Source organism: Oryzias latipes, chromosome 9 (assembly GCF_053564925.1).
Source record: "Oryzias latipes strain Hd-rR chromosome 9, Olatipes_Hd-rR_3.1".
NCBI lineage: Eukaryota > Metazoa > Chordata > Actinopteri > Beloniformes > Adrianichthyidae > Oryzias > Oryzias latipes.
This window is the reverse complement of record NC_136245.1, coordinates 24,996,268-25,017,214: the sequence shown is the minus strand read 5'-3', so window position 1 is coordinate 25,017,214 and position 20,947 is coordinate 24,996,268. Positions and strand designations below refer to the sequence as shown.

The following is a 20,947-nucleotide window of genomic DNA, read 5'->3' as shown; positions in this document are numbered from 1 at the left end:
AATTACAACAAGTAAGCATGAGAGCGGCAGACTTCAAATCCTGCGAGTGCTCCACTCAGCCAGTCATAACATCACCAACACTAATCGAGCAATTCCTGATATGAGAGGGGAGCGCAGGTCCTCCCTAAGGCGTAAACAGTCAGTCTGCATCCCACACACAAGACATGCTCACAAATGCACACCCGGGTAATTGATTTTCTAAACACCGTCATACTCTATGGTCACTGCCAAAAGAAAACTTACTAAAATAGGTTGGAAACTAATTTCAGTGAGGTAGCAGCGCTCCTGTGAGCAGACAGACACTTTCAAAGTCCACTCACATGTCACAACTTAAGTATTTCTCAGTCAGAGTTGGGATAATGACCCTGAAGATTACTTTTCTTTCTTTAATTCATTGCTTTGTTATGTGTTCCACTTTCAGCCTGCGACTTAAATCATTCTTTTCTTTAGAGATCCAGACATTAAAAAATCCACGCTGCCTGAGAAGAAGAATTAGGTCTCCTAGATTTACTGCGTTATTGCCGTGCACCTTTATTAGACCTCGGGTCCGTTTTCCCCTCTTTGCTTTATTACACTCCTGGTATTTTACATATGGTTCTCATTTCGAAATAAAACTCCTGAAACAAAAGAGGAGAAGCTCGACTTCAGGAAAGTCTAGATGTAATGTTTTAACCCTTTTTATTAGTTCAGAATATTGATAAGCACACAGTGGACAACCTTTTATTGTTATTGGACATGAACAATCAATCAATTCAAAATGGTGTTCCACACACATCCAGTGAAAATACTTGGGGTAAACATACACTCTGAAGTTGTTTGACCACCATAAAAGTCGTTCTTGACAAAGATATTAAATTCCAAATTGGCTTCAAGGGACCACATAAAGTGAAAAACAACTCTATAAATGAGAAGGAGCTTTTTTATTTCTTCGTGCTTGCGTGGGTTAATTGCTGAATATCTAACAAATTTATGGACTAAGTGGTCAGTTTACATCTGCCAACTGCACCGGTCAAGGATGGCAAGACGAACAGAACAAACAAACATTTTTTTTAAATGGTCAGCCTTTTTTTAAAGACGCAAAACGATTAAGAACATTACTCTTTCTATGAAAAGAAATAGTGCAAAGTATTGATTTCATAAAGGGGAAAGTTTTAAGACCAAATGATAAAATTCACTGACCTTTACATGTAATTTAAGCATGATTTTTCTTAAATTTCTATAATAATTTTTTATGTTTTTCCCACCAGATCTGATCCCAAATGATTAAAAGTTGGATCTTGAACTGGATTGGACTTTTTTTGTTTTTGCGCTTCCATCTTCTATGCACCAACAAACATTGTATGCACAAATATACAGTTATTCGTTACAACAAAAAGAACCATAATTACAGAATAAACCTGTAAGAATATCAACAACACAAAATTTGCGACAGAAAAAAATTGAACAATTAAATACAATTTTAAATATAATTAATTTTTCCTTTAATTAATATGTCTTGATGCTTTTAGGAAATGATACAAGGGTAATAAATATAAATAAGGCAAAACAATGAAAAAAAACACAATAAATAGCTTGTTTTTTTTTACAAATATAGTGTTGTGATTTCAATGTGCTTTTAAGTAAAAAAAATGATAAAATCAAACAAAGATTTATAGGGCGGGTCCGTTGCTGCAGAACTGCAGCTGTTTTCTTTTCGTTGTTGTCAGAAACATGTTTAGTTGTAAAGACAAATAAAATGCATGAGAAAACAATCCCTGCGTATTTAAATATCCTCTAAAGACATTTTTTGTCAACTACATTATAATCCATGCATCGCTAAGGGATTTGAAAAGCCTAAGGGTCACCCATCAACAAAGCATTGGCACCTGTAAGCTAACTAAGCGGGAGACTTTTGATTCCCGCTCCAGCTGCACACTTTAGTCCCTCTCATCACGAGCCAAATTGATGCCATCCATCCACTCTACCTGCTAGTTAATTGTACTTACCAGGTGTAAAATTACACCCTGATTAGGAAGCTGGAATGGATTGTTGTGGTCCCGTCCAGGATTGAGTCCTGGAGCCGGTCCGTCACAGCAACTCTGATGGCCACATAAGGTTTCTGCTTGACAGCTCATATGAGGAGAAAATGAATGGCGAAAAAACACGAGAGTAACCAAAGGTACTGTTAGCATGCTAGGATAAAGGCGGGGACAATGTGTTTTGAAAAGACAGGATGTCATAAAAAAACAAAAAAAAGGCTATAGCACGGAAAAGGTTTGAATCAAAAGAATACTTCAGCATTTTAGAAGACCAGGTGGGGCGCTGCAACCACCACACCTGGAAACAGATTTGCTGTCCTTCAGATGTCCTTTTCTCCACCACTACCAGGTCCTTTTCTCGTGAGTTGGTCATTACAGCACACACACAATTTACACGGCTCCCCTTAGGTCAGGTGCTATTTACAGTCGGACAAGGTCAACAACCTCTCCAACATCTCACATGTTCTGTGGATGCCAGGAGCTGGGAATTGCTTGACACTGTTGGGTTTGTTTACCTCAAAGCCGTTGGGGGAAAGACATGAATGTTCAACGCTCTTGTTATGTCAGAGAAAATATATTCAGCAGCACAGAATTCACACGATCCAGCTGTAAAAACAACACATGGACGTTTTTTGAAAAAAAAAAGCCCACATTTTTCAGTTATTTAACTGTGATATGTCACATCCACGAATGTACGACCCAGCAGCATCTCATGGCAGTTCTGCAGTGGTTAATGTGAAGTCACTGAACCATTACTTGCTTTGACACTCTGGCTCAGATGTTTTTTTTAACAACCGCTTACTTGACAAGTCAAAAACAGTAAAAGTGTAGTACCTGTTGTAATAATCTTTAAAAAAAATATTTGATAGACACTTTCATCCGGCCAACCACCAGAACTATAATCGGACTATGCTTCCAATAACATTTTGCAGGCATTTATATGTCTTATTTATCTTCTTAAGGAAGAAACTTGTTCACCCTCAATCTCAACCTCTTAAGGATAATATTGGACTTTTTACCTTTCACAATAAAATGATAAGGACATTTCTTTTCGAACAGGGCACTCTTTGTTAAGCCATGTGCAAAAATTTGCACCTTTTCCTTTATCTGTATAAAATCACTACAAGTATAAGGATCTACCGTAAGTGTTTGTCGAATCTAAAACGATATAGTGCCGCACTATCTAGTACCCAGGATTCAAAAAGTAATTACAACACCATGCTACCTACTACTAGTACAGCAAATATGACAAAAGAAATCGAATAAATGCGAGCATTTTACGACTACTTAAGAATCCACTGTGTTCTGAAGACGAAAACGTTGATGGTTTAATAAAAAATTATATTTAAACGCTTTTCTTTTTCACAAAAATTGTTTAAACGCAATGAACTGTGGTCTATATTTGCCAATCTAAGAAAATTTCTAGGGCGCTGGATTTTGGAATTGCAGATTCGGACAACATTACAAAATGGCAAACCCACTATAGAGTTCAGTATGTAGTAAGTAGTGAAGGAATTCAGACAAAGCCTATAATTTCAAAATCAACAGCCTTTGAAATTTCCCAGAACTCTCTGCAAAAAAAACAGCATGCATCAGTGCTCACAATGCATTGCATTTTCCACAAACATTCTTTGTGGGAAATATGTATTTTAATTTAGTTTTCAATAAACCATCCACGTTTTCATCATTACAAAACCATTTATGTGAATTCATAAGGGGTCTTTGTCAAATGCTCGTATTTATAAGCCTTTCACTTCGTGAAATCAGTGATGCCATATTTTTCGTTTATAAAAAAAAAAGCAGTGAGCATGGTGTCTGAATTTCTTTTTAAATCCAGGGCACTATTTAGACCTGCACTATGTAGTTTTTTACTAGTTAGGGAGTAAGGAGGGAATTTAGACATAGCCTACGATTCCAAAGTCCAGTGCACTACCAATTTCCCAGAAGTCTCTGCAAAAAAACAGTGTGCATCAATGCTCACTAGGTTGGTGAATGCAGACCACAATGCATTGCGTTTGAAGGACTTTGCAGCAGAATTGCTTTTAAAATCCAGGGCACTTGATAATCCCGCACTATGTCGTTTTTTAGTAGTTAGGGAGTTGGGAGGGAATTCTGACGTATCCCTGAAATCTTATTTAGACTTCAAAGGGAGCCAGGGGCTGTTAATCATTGGTCTTTGATGAACTCGCCATCGACAGGTGTGCAGACCTCCGTGAAAGCAGAGCTAATGCTGGTGTGTGTTCGCACAATGTCAAACGTGAATGACATGAGCATTGGTTTTTAGAAGAGAGACTGTTGCTACCCATCAATCTTAAAAGAGCAACAAAACTGTTTCCAAACAATTCCGGGTTCGAAGTTCCATGAGCGCTGAAGGACGCCTGTCAAAAGATAAGCTTTCAAGACAGCTGCCAATCTTCCGAGGAGCAGACTGTGCAGCTAATTTACCCAAAAATCAATGCTCATAGAAAAAAAAAGCTCCATAAAAACCGTCTCAAGCCTCACTGAGAAATTTAAATATTTAAAACGCATGTAGTAGAGATGTTCGGTCTTACATTCCATCATTTGAGGTTAAAAATTGATACACCATTCCAGCAGAAACCTATCATAATCACAGCATTATTTCTTAGGATTTGCTCTTGGGGCCCTTTTGGTCACCGAGTCAACAATGAAGCTCTTCAGGTTTAAGAATATGACTAATGTGAGGCCTTCTGTCTGCTAAATAAAGGTTTGCAAATTTGGTCTAAAGCAATAGAACACACCATCAAAAGTGTGAAGGAAATGGCCAAGTTCCAGTTACATGCTGTCCAAAAAATTCAAATGTACTGCTGAGGTTTTGTTAGGAATGAGCAAAGATTCTTGGAAAAAAGGAGGCTGATTTTTATACATAATCTCATTATTTCAAGTAATTTCTGATTTAAAATAGGCCTATTTTTTTTATAAAGCAGTGGATAGATTCAGTAAGTTCTCATTCTTTTTTTTAAATTAAAAACAGCACATAGAAAAGTAATATGTTCATGTTTTTTATGATTGTCATATCTTAACTTTTACTACAATCGAATTTTCTTTTGTAATGTTTAAAAATAATAAAAGCAGTACCAATTGTTGCACATGGCAATTTTCAAAAAATATTTTCAACCTTTTTGTGAAACACTGAATGGAGAATTAAAAAAAAAAGTTTCTTTTTTTTTCAGTGTTGATGCGTTTTTGTTTTCCCAATCTTTCCAAACAACACAAATGTAAAAGAGGACAGCAGAAAATCTCCTAATCTGGATTTGATCTAAGCAGGACTGTTGAAAGGATAACATGTTCCTGCAGGCGCAAATTAAGCTCTCTGGGCTTATTGTTAAAATGATCAAATGGGTAAAAAAGGAATTTTTAACATCCATACACCTCGTCTGTTCATTGAGTTTTAACACCCTGTTATTTGTGCAGATGGTAAAGCAGAGATATTACAGATGATGCGGTGCCGAGTGTGCATGGCTTCATTTGTGTTTCTGTGCACAGATAAGTGCTTGCAAGTCTGTATGCACTTTGTGTGTGTGTGTGGGCGTAAGCTCATCTGAACTGTCAGCATGACACAACGTGGGAGCTGTGATAGACGAGTGATTGCCTTTTTTCATTCTCACAGCCAGAAATGTGTGTGTGTGTGTGTTTGTGCTAAACCGAGAGAATGTCTGAAAGAAAGTAGGCCGAAAGCTGGTCAGGACTACAAAATGTGATGGTAAGAGGTGCATTTACATTGTTTTTGTGTGATTGAAGATGAAGCAGCAAAGCATGAGGCAGCTAAAGTTTTCCTCAAGTTCATGTCATTCATTTATAATACAGATTCACATTTGTGTGCCTTCAACTGTCTCTCTGTGTCAGAGCTTGTAATTCTGCCGTATGAAGGGAATGTTGGAGGAAGACATTTTTACGGCTGTAGCTGTGCAGAGACAAAGGGCCTCTAGGGGGTTGTCCTAAACGCCCTGTGAATAAGGAAGATGACGTTGCTGAGGAAGGGTTAGAAGCTGAGTTGGACACTTGGTCTGTTGACAGTGTGCTCTGGGATTGGGAGGGACTACCCTTACTAGCAAGACTGTGAAGGCTTATGGAGGGGCTGGCTCCAACTGAACGTGGAATATGGCTTGGTGGAAGGTGATCCCCACCTCCTCTCCTAACACCTGATACATTGGCTCCTCCTGGTCCTCCTCCTGAGGTTAAGGATTCAGAGGAGGAGGACATCGCTTCAGGCTGCTTAGACGATAGAGATGGAGCAGGGTTGTTTGACCCGGGGAACTGGTTTGTGCTGAGGCTGGATTGTGAAGCTTGAAGCTGGGGTGGTGTGCTGGGTGACGCTTGGGCAGTGGACAGTTTGGAGGGACCAAGAGCAAAATTCAGAACAGGGTTGCGGACTGCAGACTGTGTCATGACTGGCTGGCTGTGGCGCTCCTCTCTGGCAGTGTGCCTCTCGGAGGCAGTAGGTCGTCCATGCAGCGGCGTGTAGTGACACAGGTGGTGCTGGTTAGCGAGGTCCCCTCCGAGTGTTGGCCCCACAGCTCGTACCCCCCTTCGGTCCCTTGGAGCCAGGCTGCTGCTGTTGCCTAGACCTGACCACCGGCCTGGATGACTGACCTGAAAGAAGGGAGACAAATAGAGAAACGGAACTCTAAGTAAGAACACAACTCTACTTTTTAGACTGTGAGTGTGTAAGACAACCTGTTACTCTTTTATGTATTAGTAGCAGAACTTTTTTTTTTTTTTTAGAGAAAAGGAAATGTAGCAACAACTAAAGAAACTTGAAACATAAGTGCGTTGAGTGCTACGGATAGATTACTAATTGGGTGACATTTAGAAAACCAATCTTTTTGGCCTCCTGCAGTTTTATCTAATTGCTCTTAAACCAACCAGAACCATGGTCTCTAAGAACAAACTAAAATATTCTGGGAGAAGCAGGACAATGTAACGTATATGAACACATGCAAATGCACTTAAAGTCCGTAAAAAACCTCCACTCATAAAGCCATGGCTTCTCACTCCCTGCCACACATACACTCGTGCACAATAGGGAAGATGGCACATAAAGCTAGATGGCAGAAAAAGGAGCCACCTGTTCTCTTTCACGCTCTGTTGCACCCCCTTATGCAATCCATCTCATCACTGCCCCATCCTCTCTGTAACTCTCAATCTCGCACACATACGACTAAAATCACAGTGAGTGTGCCGTGTTCACTAAAGAAACCAAATCTCATCTGACACTGAACCACCAGGGAAAGTAAGCAGACTTGACATGCGTGTGTGTGTTTTTCTATGTGTGGTGTGCATATGCATGAGCATGTGTCTTTGTAATTGTATATGTGCTCGTGGTGTACGTCTGTGCAACATGATGCCTATGTGCTTTCACCACAGCTCTGTGTCTTCAGGCATGCAAATGAATACTAAAAGAAACATAATGTTGAGGTTGCTGGCAGAAAAATTTGGTGGGAGAGAACTGAAATGCAATTAGCCAGAACACAGCTAGCTGAATCCATGCAGGGTAACAATGCTGCCGCTAATTCAGAGATGCAGCCACTTTTTATGATCTAGTACAGTCAACCTGAAATCAAAGACAGAAATGATAAGAATGTAGAGACATTGAATGTGGTGGTTCTACAAGTTCTGCTTTAAGGCATAATCATAGGGAGTGAGTAACAATAACCAAAGTATGAAAACCAAGATAACAGAAAATAATCCCACGAGAAGACTAATTATTACCAACTCTTGAAAAGAATTATCTGATCTTTAAGCATGTCTAAGAAGATTTGATTTTCATCTCTTTAAGGACAATTCTGTGTTATAAATGCTATTCCTATTCAGGGTCCTTAGAAAGCTGAATTCAAAATGTGACCTGAAGAGAGATGAAGAACACTCTCAACAAATCATCAGTTTGCTTGAGGGCCACAAAACGACAAACAGGACAATTAGACATCAGCTGACAAATTAAAACCACCAAAACAATTTAATATATTTGTTTTTGTGTCATGGAAGAAACCTAGATTTCTCAGTGTGGACATAAAGATGAAACAACAAGTCAAAAAAGGAAAATTCCCACATGAGAATTTATTTGTGTTGTTATACCAACTATTTTAATCTTTTGGGGTTTTCAGGTGTCTGCCAGCATCTCTACCTACTATCATACCAAGATGTCCAACAGCTAGTATTTCAATAATTGTTGTCTTATCCACAAAACTGTATTTATTTTCCCTCAGGTAAGTAGATGACTTTTATTTTGGAGCATTTTAAGGATCTGCTTCGATCATCCTTTGAGCTATTTTAAAAACATTCCCAGTGGTCTTTTAATTATGATTATGCGGTTTTTAGCTCAAATAAAGAAAAAAAAGTGTAATGTTTTCTAAGGGTGTATTCACACTGGACACAGCGCTAGAGCCTGTGCAATCCTGCAACCCTTTGAGACTTGACTTTAAATAGAATTCTCAGAGGTGCTATTTCTAGCTTTATTTTATTTATGTATTTATGCATTCATGTATTTATTTATTGCATATTTAAGTGTGAACGGATGCAGTGATTTAGTTTTGACTATTCTGAGCTTTAATTTCATCTGAAAGAACCAGAGTACGAGTTAAATTGGTACATCTAAAAGGAATTGTGACTAAGAAGAGACGAGAAAATATAAATGTCTTTAAATTATTATTTTCTTAATATAAATAGATTTGAAGATTTAGTTTTCTTTCTAAAAGATAGTGGTTGTATATTGTTATCTTTGGGGTTTACACAAGCATGATTTTTCTAGAACATAAGCAGGAAGTGTGTGTGTGTGAATGTGTGTGTGAATGGGTGAATGGGACTGTGACGGTAAAGCGCTTTGGGCCTTCAAAGAAGGTAGAAAAGCGCTAGATAAGTATACGCTATTTACCATTTACCAAACCAAAACAATACAGACAAACGATGTAAATATATTATTGCAATATATATCTACATATATAAAACTGGCAAATTGAAATGTGTTTTTATATTTCTCAAGTTGGGTACCTTTACTTATTGTAACACCATACTAGAATAGTCGCAAGGAAATATTCAAAAGTTATTAGCAATGTCATTTAAAAAGTGTAAACTATAAACAAAAGGACATTCGTAACTTTTACAAAATAAAAAACATGGCCTAAGAATCAAGCTGTTTGCTGTCTGCACAGCTTTAAGGACAGCTCTGGGAGTCCATACTTGCTTTCTAATAGCTTCTAATGGGTGGATAAACCCTACGAGACTTCTCGCAAATTCCGTTTTCTAATTAAGAGACGTGAGAGTTACCATTTCAGCCAAATTTTCAGCATGGGGTGTTCTGGAAAAAGTACAATATGTTGAATATCTTTTATCATGTATTGTTGAGGGGCGGCCTAATTAGGGCTAAATCTCTAATGTTACAAAGAAAAAAAAAAGTGCTGAGTTTCTTTCCACCCTTAGACATTTGTGAAAACAACAGAAGGTAGGGGAAGAACAGTGAGATACAAATTGGCAGATCACTTTGAAAGAAATAATTACCAAGCGCAGCACAAGAGTTGATTGTTGGAACATATGTGCAGCATCAAAGGGACATTTTTGATCCAAGTTTGGGGAACAGGCGCCATGAATCAAAGCCGTGAATCAAATTAGCCTGAAGAATAAAAGCTTGAGGGGCACACTTGTAAGTGCACATTAGGGATAGAAAAACATAAAACAGATAAAGTAAGCAGAAATTGTCACATACAACACACAAAAGTATACACAAAACAGAGGGAGGTTAGAAAACAGGAATCAAATAGGCTGAGACAAATGACTGAACTGATTGGTTTAAGATGTTTAAGAAGTTTTCAGAGTGCATAAGAGAGGTCATCAACCTGCAACCTTTAAAAGCTGAGCTTACCATATTATTGTGTTTGTGTTTTATTAGATCTCAGAGTTTTTTTTTTTACTATAATCTCTTTCTGAATGTCACAGTTTTAACCTGCTGCTGCCTCTTCACCTTGACCCTTAAAAAAAGATGTGGATCATCTCAATGAGGTTCTCTTGATCAAATTGAAAGTAAAGAAGTAAATAAAAAGACGTGTGCACAGTTAAATAAAACAGAAGTTTACGAAGATGATTCAAAAGGTGCAAAGGGAAATAAGTAGGACTGAATTACAAACTCAGGTGTCCTTTCTCAAGAACACTCTGTTGTAACTAGGCTGCCTCTTTGCTAGTAACAACACCAGTGTGTGCAAACACTCTGAAGAGTCTGTGTGATGGAACAAGTACACAGACTCTCAGAGACTCAGGTAAATCAAAGTGATTTAAAGGTCCAATTTCTCTACAGCCTTTGTTCTTTTTATTGACTGTGAAGAATGCAGCAATGTGTAATGGACATGTTTGTGTAAAACAACTCTGTAAAGCATGAAAACAACAAGCTTTCATGTCACGAGTCTTGTAGAGAGCTGGATAGAATATCGAATGATTTGTGCTCGTCTGGAACTGCAGCTTTTGGCCAGTTTTCTTCCATGATTGGAGTGAAAAAACTGACTGTTCGGTCTCAGCTAAGGCACCTCATTCCTGAATATTCATTTTAGGGATGACATGAGCACGTTTGACATCAAGGTGCGCAGAAAATAAAAACTGACATTACATTGTTCTGATAACTCTTCATGCAGACTGACATAGTCTCTGCAGAAGCAGATCTGCAGGCGTGCAAACACCAAGACATCCATTTGTTCACCCAGCTATCCATACAAACCGTTTGCAAGTCCATGGATAGGATTTGAAAAGAATAAAAGGCATCCAGAACATTGATTCGGTGGCTGGTTTTTAATCAAATCTTAAACTCACCTGTTTAAAATAGACTTCTCTTAAAGGTCCACTACAATAAAAACTATGTTTTTGGTGTTTTAACTTGTTTTTGTGGCATGATGGAGGACATGTATTGGCTAAATTACACTCAAAATTGCATTTCTGAGTATTTATTTATTCAAAGTGTTGTGAATCAGGAGCAGACGGAAATTAAAAAAAAAAAAAAAAGAATATTTATTACATAAGAAATATGTTGGGCATGCAACAAGCTCCCTGCTCTACTTAAATCAAGACCTCTCTGCAACAAGGGAGGGAAAGGGGTTGCACAACGCCAACGGTCCCGCCCACAACTCAGAGGCGAATTTCTAAAGAACTCCTTCAGCTTTGCAGAAACTGTAGCCTAGAAAATGACCGTTTATTTAATTTTTATGTAGCCCAAAAATGTAAAAATCATAATAAAAAATAAAAAAACACTGGAAACGCTTTGAAAAGAGCTGAAAAGATGAATGAAATGGGTCTTTGATGATTTCATTTGCACTGTTTATTCTGTCTGTGAATGTATTTTATGATGTCGATTATACACTTGTTGTATTTCTGAAAGGCAATCCAGGTCAACTAAATTAAATTTATATATATTACATTATTATTTATTATAATTTCTGCATTCTTTGAAACAAAAAATCTGAATTTGTTTCACTAGAACCTGCATATGAACGCTGTGTAAATATTAGTGCAAGTTTTAAGATGTTAAAAAAACAAAAAAAAAATCAACATTTTGGGATATTTATGTAAAACAAAATCAAATTATTGACATTTCGTGAAGTGTGCAATGTTTTTTATCTTGAGCACGATGACATGCATTGTTGTTGTCCAGTGAAGGCCCAGAGAACAAAGGTACATCACACAGGCAGCAATTGACTGGTGTTTTCTTTGCACATTTATCTCACTGTCGCCTATAAGCAGTTCACACTTCAAAAACTTAAAGAGGATAACACACACCTCCCTCATAGATCTTCAACACATCAGTGTTCAAACACTAAACAAAGGACCAGTAAAATAACTGCCTTGCGCTTCAGCTGGACAGCATGTGGACTGTGAAGAAAAAGTCACATTTAGGATCTATGTACATTGTGTGTGTGTGTGTGTGTGTATATATATATATATATATATATATATATATATATATATATATATATATAAAATAAATATATATATATATAAAATATATATATATATATATATATATATATATATATAGGGTGAGAGGGGCATTTTTTATTTTATTTTTATGAACATTGAAAAGATTGGGTGATGTGCATGCTGTCGAAAAGAGAAATATCACCATTCGTTGTCGCATAAATAGAAAAAGGACGACATGTGAGTAAAGAAAGCCTTCATAAACTACAAATCTACAATTTCACATATACAGATATCCTGCTTTAATTTTGCCACACACTCTAAAAAGAGTAGTTTTTACATTGATTTAACTTAATTGTTTAGTTTGGTGAAAATAAATCTTTTTCTTTTTTAAGTTCATTCAACTTAATAATAACACGTAGTTATCTGACAGTTATTTTGCTTTCAATCAACTTAATTCAAAAAAGTTGGTGTAACTTTGGTGTGAAGCTGTCAATGCATCATGATGTCATAACGTAAGGCAGCACAAGGAATTGTGGGAAACCATTTTCTTTGCCTATCTGGGCAGATTGGGGTTTAAGTGTGAGTTTTTGTCCATGTGTTTTGTTGTCTAGCTGTTTTACTCTGTTTTAACTAGTAATTTAAACTGTTTATTTCTTTCTCCACCATGAGTTAGTTGTGGGAGGATGATGACAACCCCCTTGTGTGGAAAAACACCGTATTTCCCAATATTAAAGACAGAGTTCACGACACGTGAGTTCCTGCCCTGTAGTGCAAAACATTGCTGTCAGTCATGTCTTTGATATGGAAGTTATAAGGCTGAAGCTTTAGATGGTTGAAGCTTTAGATAAATGTGTCAATTTAAGTTGTATAAACAAAACAAAAAACAAAATAAATGTAGGTTAGCTAAATATATAAAATTGAGTTGGATAGACATAAAAATTAAGTTGAATAAACTTAATTCATTTACATGTTACCAATTGAAGTGATACAATTAAGTTGGATCAACTTTTTTTCTTTTTAGAGTGCAGTAACTGAAGTTAGTTTGTGATCAAATAAGATAAAAGAAAACACATTTGTTTATCATTTCAAGTTTGTTTTAATAAAAATTGAAGAACTTCACTAAAATGCATTAAGCGTGATTTCCAAGAAATCGATGTGTCTGAAAAGGAGCTAACCTTCCAGGCATCAAAAGAAAACTTGGTGCTGTTACAAATTATTTTTTGAATACCTGAACATAACATAAAAGCATAAAAGTATGTGAAAAAATGTCAGGACCCAGGATGCCAGTAAAAACCTGAATGACATGAGGTTCCGCTGCACACAATTAGGAAAATAGTGGCATCTGACAAGAAATGCAACAGACAAGGAAAAAAAAAGACAAATCATCATCCTACTATCACAGTATATTAACTGATTCAGGTGATGAAAAGAAACAGATTTAAGCTACAAATGACCTGAAATAAAAAAGGCCAAATGAAATGATTTTAGTGGTACTGCTCTGCCAGAACTGAATCACTTGTGTCACAAAATGGTTTGCGTAGTAGCCACAAAGCAGAGCCACTGAGGGTCTAGTTACACAGAGCCTTATACCGTAAATGGAAGATTTTATTTACACTTTTTTTCTCCTTCATATGAATCATAAGCTGTTTTCAGAAAACAGGGTTTATAAATATCATTACCAGGCAACAGTTGGATGGATATCACACTTTTCTAGCTATTGCCACAGTGACAAAATAAAAAGTGAAACATCACTTTTTGGATAAATTTCGCTCTCCTTTGTGCACTGTAGGCTCCACACATAGTTTTACTCTGAACTACAAAAGAAGGTCAATGACAGATAAAGCTCCACCAAGATTAGAACCCGATTTTAGCACTTATAAAATCCCACAATGCTCTAAGTAGGAAAGATCCTACTTAGAGCATTAGTGTGCTTAAGCTCACTATGAAACATTGGCTATTCACAGTCATGATGTGTATAGAAAAGTCTCGGAGGGCACTTAGCTAGATAAATCATCAACAAACAATGAAAGAAGTGAAACGGAGCATGGACCTGACGTCTCAAGGCCACAGCATGCCTTTGCTTTGAACTTGCTGCTTTTTGTCAATACATGACCCACTTAGGAAGTGAATCTTTGGTACAGCCTGAGGCAGCATCCCTGTATTCCCTCACTGTCTTAATATAGACTTTGTTGTAGTCTTTAGTCTTTGTTTCTGCAGCATTTCAAGCTTTTACCAACAGCTGTTTGATTTATTCACCATTTTTTGTAACATCAGATTTTATATTTGACATGCAGAAACACCTGAAATTGTAGTTATTGCATTAGTAGCTTCATCCAAAAGTCAATAGCAGAGAGGAGGACTAAGTTTTGAAAATGATCACTCTGATGACTTTCTTTCAATTATATAAAACAAAGTCAAATTGAATTTAAAAGAAACTTTAAAGGACATCAAAAAAACACTACTACAACACAGTTTTATCAAAGTTTCGCTCAGAATTTCCCATTAAAAAGTCAGGATTTGGTTGTTGACAACAAGAAATTGTTTTTTGTTGATCAGCGTCACATTTCCACTTATAGAGAAATGAATATATTAAAAGCTCAAGTGCTATAGGCCTTTTGTCTTACATATAGAAATGTAAAGCTTCACATACATTATGTCATCCTTCTTAAAAGAAGACCATTGTCTAATTTCTAAGGTAATCAGAAAAAGTTGATATATCTTGTGGCCCTAGTTTTGCTAAATATGACTTTCTTACATGTGGTTTATAACTGAATGTAAATTTTGCTGATAGTTATTGCTGTTGATATGTTGTCAAGCTAGAACAAGTTGTGACTCAGTGGTAAAACACATCACTGATGCCACTGCCACTCAGCTCTCTACTCACATTTGAGGCTTTCAATGAGGTCATTGCTTTAGAATAGAGATGCTGTACAAGGGTCTGATGAGTGTTTCTCAGTCACTTCTTGTGATTGGGGGCGTTGAACAGTGTGTTGCCCCAGGGCTTCAAATTACTCCTGGAGTGAAAAAGGCAGGCTGGCAAGTATCAAAGCCAGTGCCTTGCTGGGGCCAGGAAGCCTAATGAGGTTTCTTGGGTAGTTGTGACGGGCATGAATGCTGAGAGTCTGGCATTGTTCATCAACCACTATCTCCAACAGGTCTGTGTGAGTACGCAGACAGCCGTGCGTCTGTGTGTGCATGTGTGCAATCATGGCAAAAATCATTCACCACCAGCTTGCACCAATATGTTTAGTGGAGATTGCCCAGTTCCACAAGCAAGGAAAGGAAGATGGTGCAAAATAAAAAGTGAACAAGGCAGAAATGGCAAAGGAGGGAAGGAGGGGGGGCACTGGAGGGATGGGAGGAAAAGGTGACAAAAGTGGTATATAAGATTCAGAGCAAAGACAAATAACTTAATGAAAAAGAGAAGATCAGGTCAAAGAATAAAGGGGAGGGGATGACACGCAAGTAACAGAAGGTAAAACAACAAAGGAGAAAAGGATATCCAGATGAATAATGGGAACTGCAGGGACGAAGTGAGAGTTAAAGGTGATGGCACAGAACCACAGTTACAGAGGATGAAAGAAGGAAATAATTAGAAAGCAAGACATGGCTGGCAGGAAGAAAAACTATGAGCGGCAGTATATCTAAGAGTATTAGAATCACTATGGTTTAAGAGAGTGACAAGGATTGAGGCTTCAAATATCAGACTCTCAATGTCCTAATAAAATGTGTGACTTATTTGTAAATTATGATGTTGTAACAGAGGCCAATCATTTTTTTCTTTCCTTTTTTCAAAAACTAACATGCTTTTTTGGAAAAACTGATGCCAGTGACACATTTGTTGGGGGCCGCTAATTTTAGCTTAAGGGGTTTCTTTGCCACATTTATGCACGCCATCAACCATGTCACTGGCTGTGGTTAATAAATTGATGAATGTTTAACTGATCAGCATCCAACTGCTTTTAGGCTCACACTTGCTAATGAAGCTAACTATCCTTCCCCTCTCACACACTTGAGCTGCACAAAATCTGGATTGATTGCTGCTCTTGGCTGTTCCTCCTGTGTCAACCTGGCACCCGTCGATGCTGTCTAATTGTTGCAAAAGCTGTGATCCATAAACACTATTACTCTGTCCCTGATATGTTTCTGGTACTCTCAACAGTGTGAAAAATGGATGTGCTGTTGAGGGGGAAAACAAATGTAATTCTCTTTTTATGCATTTCCTGGGTTTCTCTAAAACACATTTCGAAGTTTTGCAAATATACAGTCAGTTTGCCATGAGCCTCAGCATATATGCAAATGAATAACCCAGAGAGTCAACCACACTCATTACAAGGCCATGATACAAATAATAAGCTGATACTGCCCTCTGTTATTGCATACTAAAAAGTCCAAATTCAGCAAGTTCTTAGACTTGAGCAAACACGAGGTTGAAAAACATTATCATACCATAAAGAACGACTTAGATCTGTCTGGTGCTTAAAAATTTTCACTTTTTACAAAGAAAAAAAACTTAAAAAAGAAAAACATTTAAAATTCAAGTACCACCTTAACAACACATGCACTTTGACATAACGCAACAATTCCACCATTTATGCAGGGTGTGTCAAACTCCTGGCCTTGAGGGCCGGCCTTCTCGTGTTTATCTACCGCTAATTACCTGGATCAGGTGTGTTCAGCCAATAAGTGGCTTCAGTGACAAGTTGGTTGGAAAACATGTAGGACATCGGCCCTTGAGGTGTGGATTCTGACACCCCTGATTTACGCGTTCAACTTAAATTAGCGAATTCTTTTTTCTTTTCTTTTCTTTTTCAATTTTCCAGCAAATTAGCTTATTCTGACACTTTTTTTTCAGTTTGGCTTTACACCAATATGCAACACATTACTAACATGAAGTGTTTGAAGTGTTACATGATGGCGTTAGAATCAGTTGATTTACTTTGATTGGGTAAACACTTCACTACAGTAAAGTGTTGCATATTAGTCCAAGGCCGCTTTTTCTGCGCTTTAGAGTCCGCCGAATTGCAAAAATTGTGTAAACCATTGAAGAGTTATGGTAGCTGAAAGAATGTAAACCAGGATAAGGATTAAATCAGAGAATTAGTCAGCAACAGAATAGTTTGTGGGCTCAAATACAGGAGACTTGGGGTGAATCTGAATTGTTCCCCTACCCCTGCCGCTTCTCCCAACCCCTCCAATTGTAGGGGCATTTGGAGGGGTACGGTTCTTGTAGAAAAATTTTGTTTTAAGGGTTAACCCTCGCGGTGGAGGGTTGCCGAGCCCTCCGCTGCCAGGGCGTTCCGTGTCGCGCTGTGCTGCAGAAGAGAAGCGCTTTTCTTCACATGGGTGTGCTCTGACGGACAGTTTACATTTAAATCTAAGTAATGACTTTTTGTTTTAGCATGACCTTATTAAAGTTATAAAACTGATGTTGTTATGGATGTTCCGAGCGCTAGTGCTCTAAAGTAGCTGACCGGCCACTATTGATGATGTCATTGATTGATCGTAACGTCTGAATTCTGTTTTTTCTCCGTTTGGAGGACTAAATGTAGGGGTAGGGGAAGCCACATGGGTAGGGGAAGAATTTGGATTCTGCTTTAGAGGCAGGAACCTCAATACATGTAGTGAATCAACTCAAACATAATAATTAAAAAAATTTATTTAGCTTAAATGTGTCAAAGCAAAATTTGAAACACGAGGAAACCAAAAGGTGACAAGAGGATCCAGTATGTCTGCTGAATCCATGAACAAGGGTTAACTAACACAAGCAGAAGCAGTTAGGATATTCAAAAGTGAAAGCAGTGTGAGCAGTACACAAAACAGAAAGTAAATTCAAAACAACTTCAGAAAACCAGAACACACACAAGTTGAGAAAGCACAACTGTGTTGTTTTGACAGCACTGTGTGACTAAGGGTATGGTTAAAATGAAAATCCCACATTCTGTGTCCAATCCTTCAACTGTAACTCCAATATTCCCAGCATGCACCTGCATGACCCACTCCAAACTCTTCGTTTTATTTTAGAAATGTTTCTACCATGAGTAATACATGTCCCACCATTTTTTAACATGCAGTGTCATCGTGTCAAGCCACCATGAGAAAAAAAATGAATTTTCGTTTTTTTAGGTGGTGGATTTTCTCACTGCATAAAGCAATTGTCCCCCAAGAAGTAGCCCAATGACAGCCAGTTTACACTCTTTTAGTGTATTTTTAGAGCAAAAAGTTAACAAAGGAGTTTTAGCCTAAACTTTTAAAGTTATTCAACTATTTTAAACACTTTTACATGATTAAAAACAACATAAAAGCCAGTAGTGCTTTGACATGCAGTTATTTTTCTTGCACAGACACAGCTGGCTTTGATTCATTAGGTTGCTGATAATTGTGTAATGATTAATAATGGTCGTGAGTTCTGACCAGTCAGCTGTAAGGCAGTGAAGAATGTTTTTGTCTTTGCTACTATATATTTGATAACTTTTAAGTGATCAATAAACCCATGTGCAGCACAGTGCCCCTGATGAATGTGTACATGGAATAGTAATCCACAGCTAATAAAGTATAGGAGCTTGACAGTTTGACGGGAGAGATAAAAAGCTTGACAGTAAAGAAAACAATGAAGTATGAAGTTATGACAGTGTGATGCAAACTGTCAGACTGAAACATAATGTGGGAGGGCTTATGAATTACTGGTGGAGCTGGTGTGCAACATAATCATCTTCAGTTAGAAGCATTTATTTCCAAATATAGAAAAGAATGTGTTTGAATTATGAGTGGCCAGAAATACTATGAAGAACATGGGGGCTAAAATTAAGCCCATAAAACCTACCAATAACAAAAATCCATTGACTAGTATGTTCAAATGCTTCTAAGTGAACATTAACAGAGATATGGGCCCATCTATACTACCAATTACTTTATATCACATGCTGCCTGAAAAACAGAACCATAGTCACCACACACATAAACAAAACTACTCCTGTCAGCTGATGGGGGTTGCTTTCCCATTTCTCATCTTGGAGTGTGTGACAGCCCAGGTGGGCAGGCATAGTGCAGGAAATATAAAAGGTAGGAGTGAGAGAGAAAACAAGATTGAAAAAAACGATGAAGAAAGCAGGGAGGAAGAGGGGAGATCTCCAGGAAGAAAAAGAAAAAAAAGAAGAGATACTGAAGGTAGATTTTCCATCAGATGTCTGGAAGGCCTGATGATAATGTTGCAGCTGCCACCTGGATTGTCACACTGAAAACAACTGAGCGCACTGCTGCACTCACACTGCACGAAACACAGAGACAGTTCTCTAATGGTAGATTTAAACATGATTGTTGTGAGCAATGACTTGAGCGCTACACTCCCTAAGCTTTTCCACTTCTAGTTGAAGAGTATATGGTGGATTTATATACAATTATTCGGAATTATATTAGAATATTAGCATATTAGCATATTAGAATAATTCAATCTGTCTACTATTGATCAAATCTGACCCCAGAAGTTGTTTTGTTTTGTTTTTTGGAAGATTGATTTGTTGCTTCCGTACTGAATGCAGTCTTTAAAAATCCTGTGTTTGACAAAACACATTTGCTGGTAGAAACATTTTTTCAAACAAATACATTTGAACACACAGTAGCCACCTTCTTTCTAACTCTACATGCCTTCTATGGAAAGATATAAGACACAACTAAATGGGTTGTTTTAAAATAAATATACTTAAATATACTTTATACTTTTAGATTTTATTAATTTTAGCCATTGTCACAACTGCCCTTATGGGTGAATACGGGCTGTCTGCGGGTGAAAAATGGGCAAGTCTGTGTGGGCCACATAGATGGTCCATAAAAAATGTTAAGAACGTAGACCACCCATTGAGTCTGTAAGCCAAAAATGTTCATGTACATTTTTATCTATTGGCTTGCTAAGGGCGTCACGCTGTAGTGAACACTTGAGTAACACGTAAGGGTAAGTGAGGGTAAAGTAGATGTGTCGTACAGTTTTTAATTCTTTTTAACTCCCCAAATCCTGCGCATATTGTGCAGGAAGCCCCTTAGTGCTGTTGAAGTGCTAGTGTGCGCACTCTTCGTGTGTCTCTTATTGACCTAGAAATTAGGAAATTAGACAGAGTGTAATTTGTGTGGGCATTCAACGGGCATCTTTTGAGCATTTACACATAATCTGCATACCCCGTGCGTGTAGACAGTAAAGAGCCAGTGCGTGTAACTCACCAATGGATGGAATGCTTTGTAAAGTGCACCCTGTGACAGCTTTACTCATACGTCATAATGTGTGTAACTTCCATTATTTTTACCAATATTTCACAGTACACTTACTGCATGCATGATCAATGTACTTTCCATTCTTATGAGATGGACTCACGTGCCTCAAGAGAACTGCAAGACACACCTGCACTCCTCTTAAGATGCAGCAGCACCTCTCTACGACCTTCCACGGGCCCGGACAACCCAAAAACCTGCATCACCTCTAGGGAGATTCCCCCATATGGGTACAATACTAAAAGTGTCCTTTTTGTTCTTGTGGATAAATTCAATCGAATTCTGGACAACAGGCTGGGACCTTCCCTTTTGAGTTACACATCTGTCAGTCTGCCATGACAGGGGGCATACTGCTTTGAATTTGCTGGTTTGATGGGCAACTACTGTTGCCAACTCCTAATGCACCTGCAATTAATTCGTCCTAATTCAACCCATTCCACATCTGCGCTCTCGCTGTGCCTTTGCTGCATCAGCACCTCAGGTCATAAAATTACCAAGTACCTGTTTTTCACAGCTAAGTGAGCCTGTCCTCTGAGCTTGCAACAGCCTGGACCTTAATTCACACCGGGATAAAAATCACTAGATAAACAACCTCAATTTTTGTCTTTCAGTTCCAGACAGGCAACTTTTTTTAAGGTTGATAACCACAAAAGACTAAGACAACAGTGTTTACAAATATTATATCCATGATATAAATATACTCTTATTTAAGGTTTTAGAATACTTTTTTATGCCTATAAATCATTTTATTTTTCTCTATG

At 37.7% G+C, this 20,947-nt stretch overlaps 1 protein-coding gene across 4 annotated transcripts in view; it reads right to left on the bottom strand.

The window, feature by feature from the left end:
• Nucleotides 1–661: 661 nt before the first annotated feature.
• Nucleotides 662–20,947, bottom strand: part of ccser1 (coiled-coil serine-rich protein 1) — a 128,176-nt gene continuing 107,890 nt past the window's right edge. For 2 of the 4 annotated variants that reach the window (XM_020705831.3, XM_011479001.4), the window contains one exon: nucleotides 662–6,629. In XM_020705831.3, coding sequence (XP_020561490.1) covers nucleotides 6,520–6,629 — 110 coding nt within the window. In that variant the 3' untranslated portion in view covers nucleotides 662–6,519. The remainder of the gene's footprint in view (nucleotides 6,630–20,947) is intronic. The other 2 variants (XM_011479006.4, XM_011479004.4) reach the window with 2 other exon arrangements.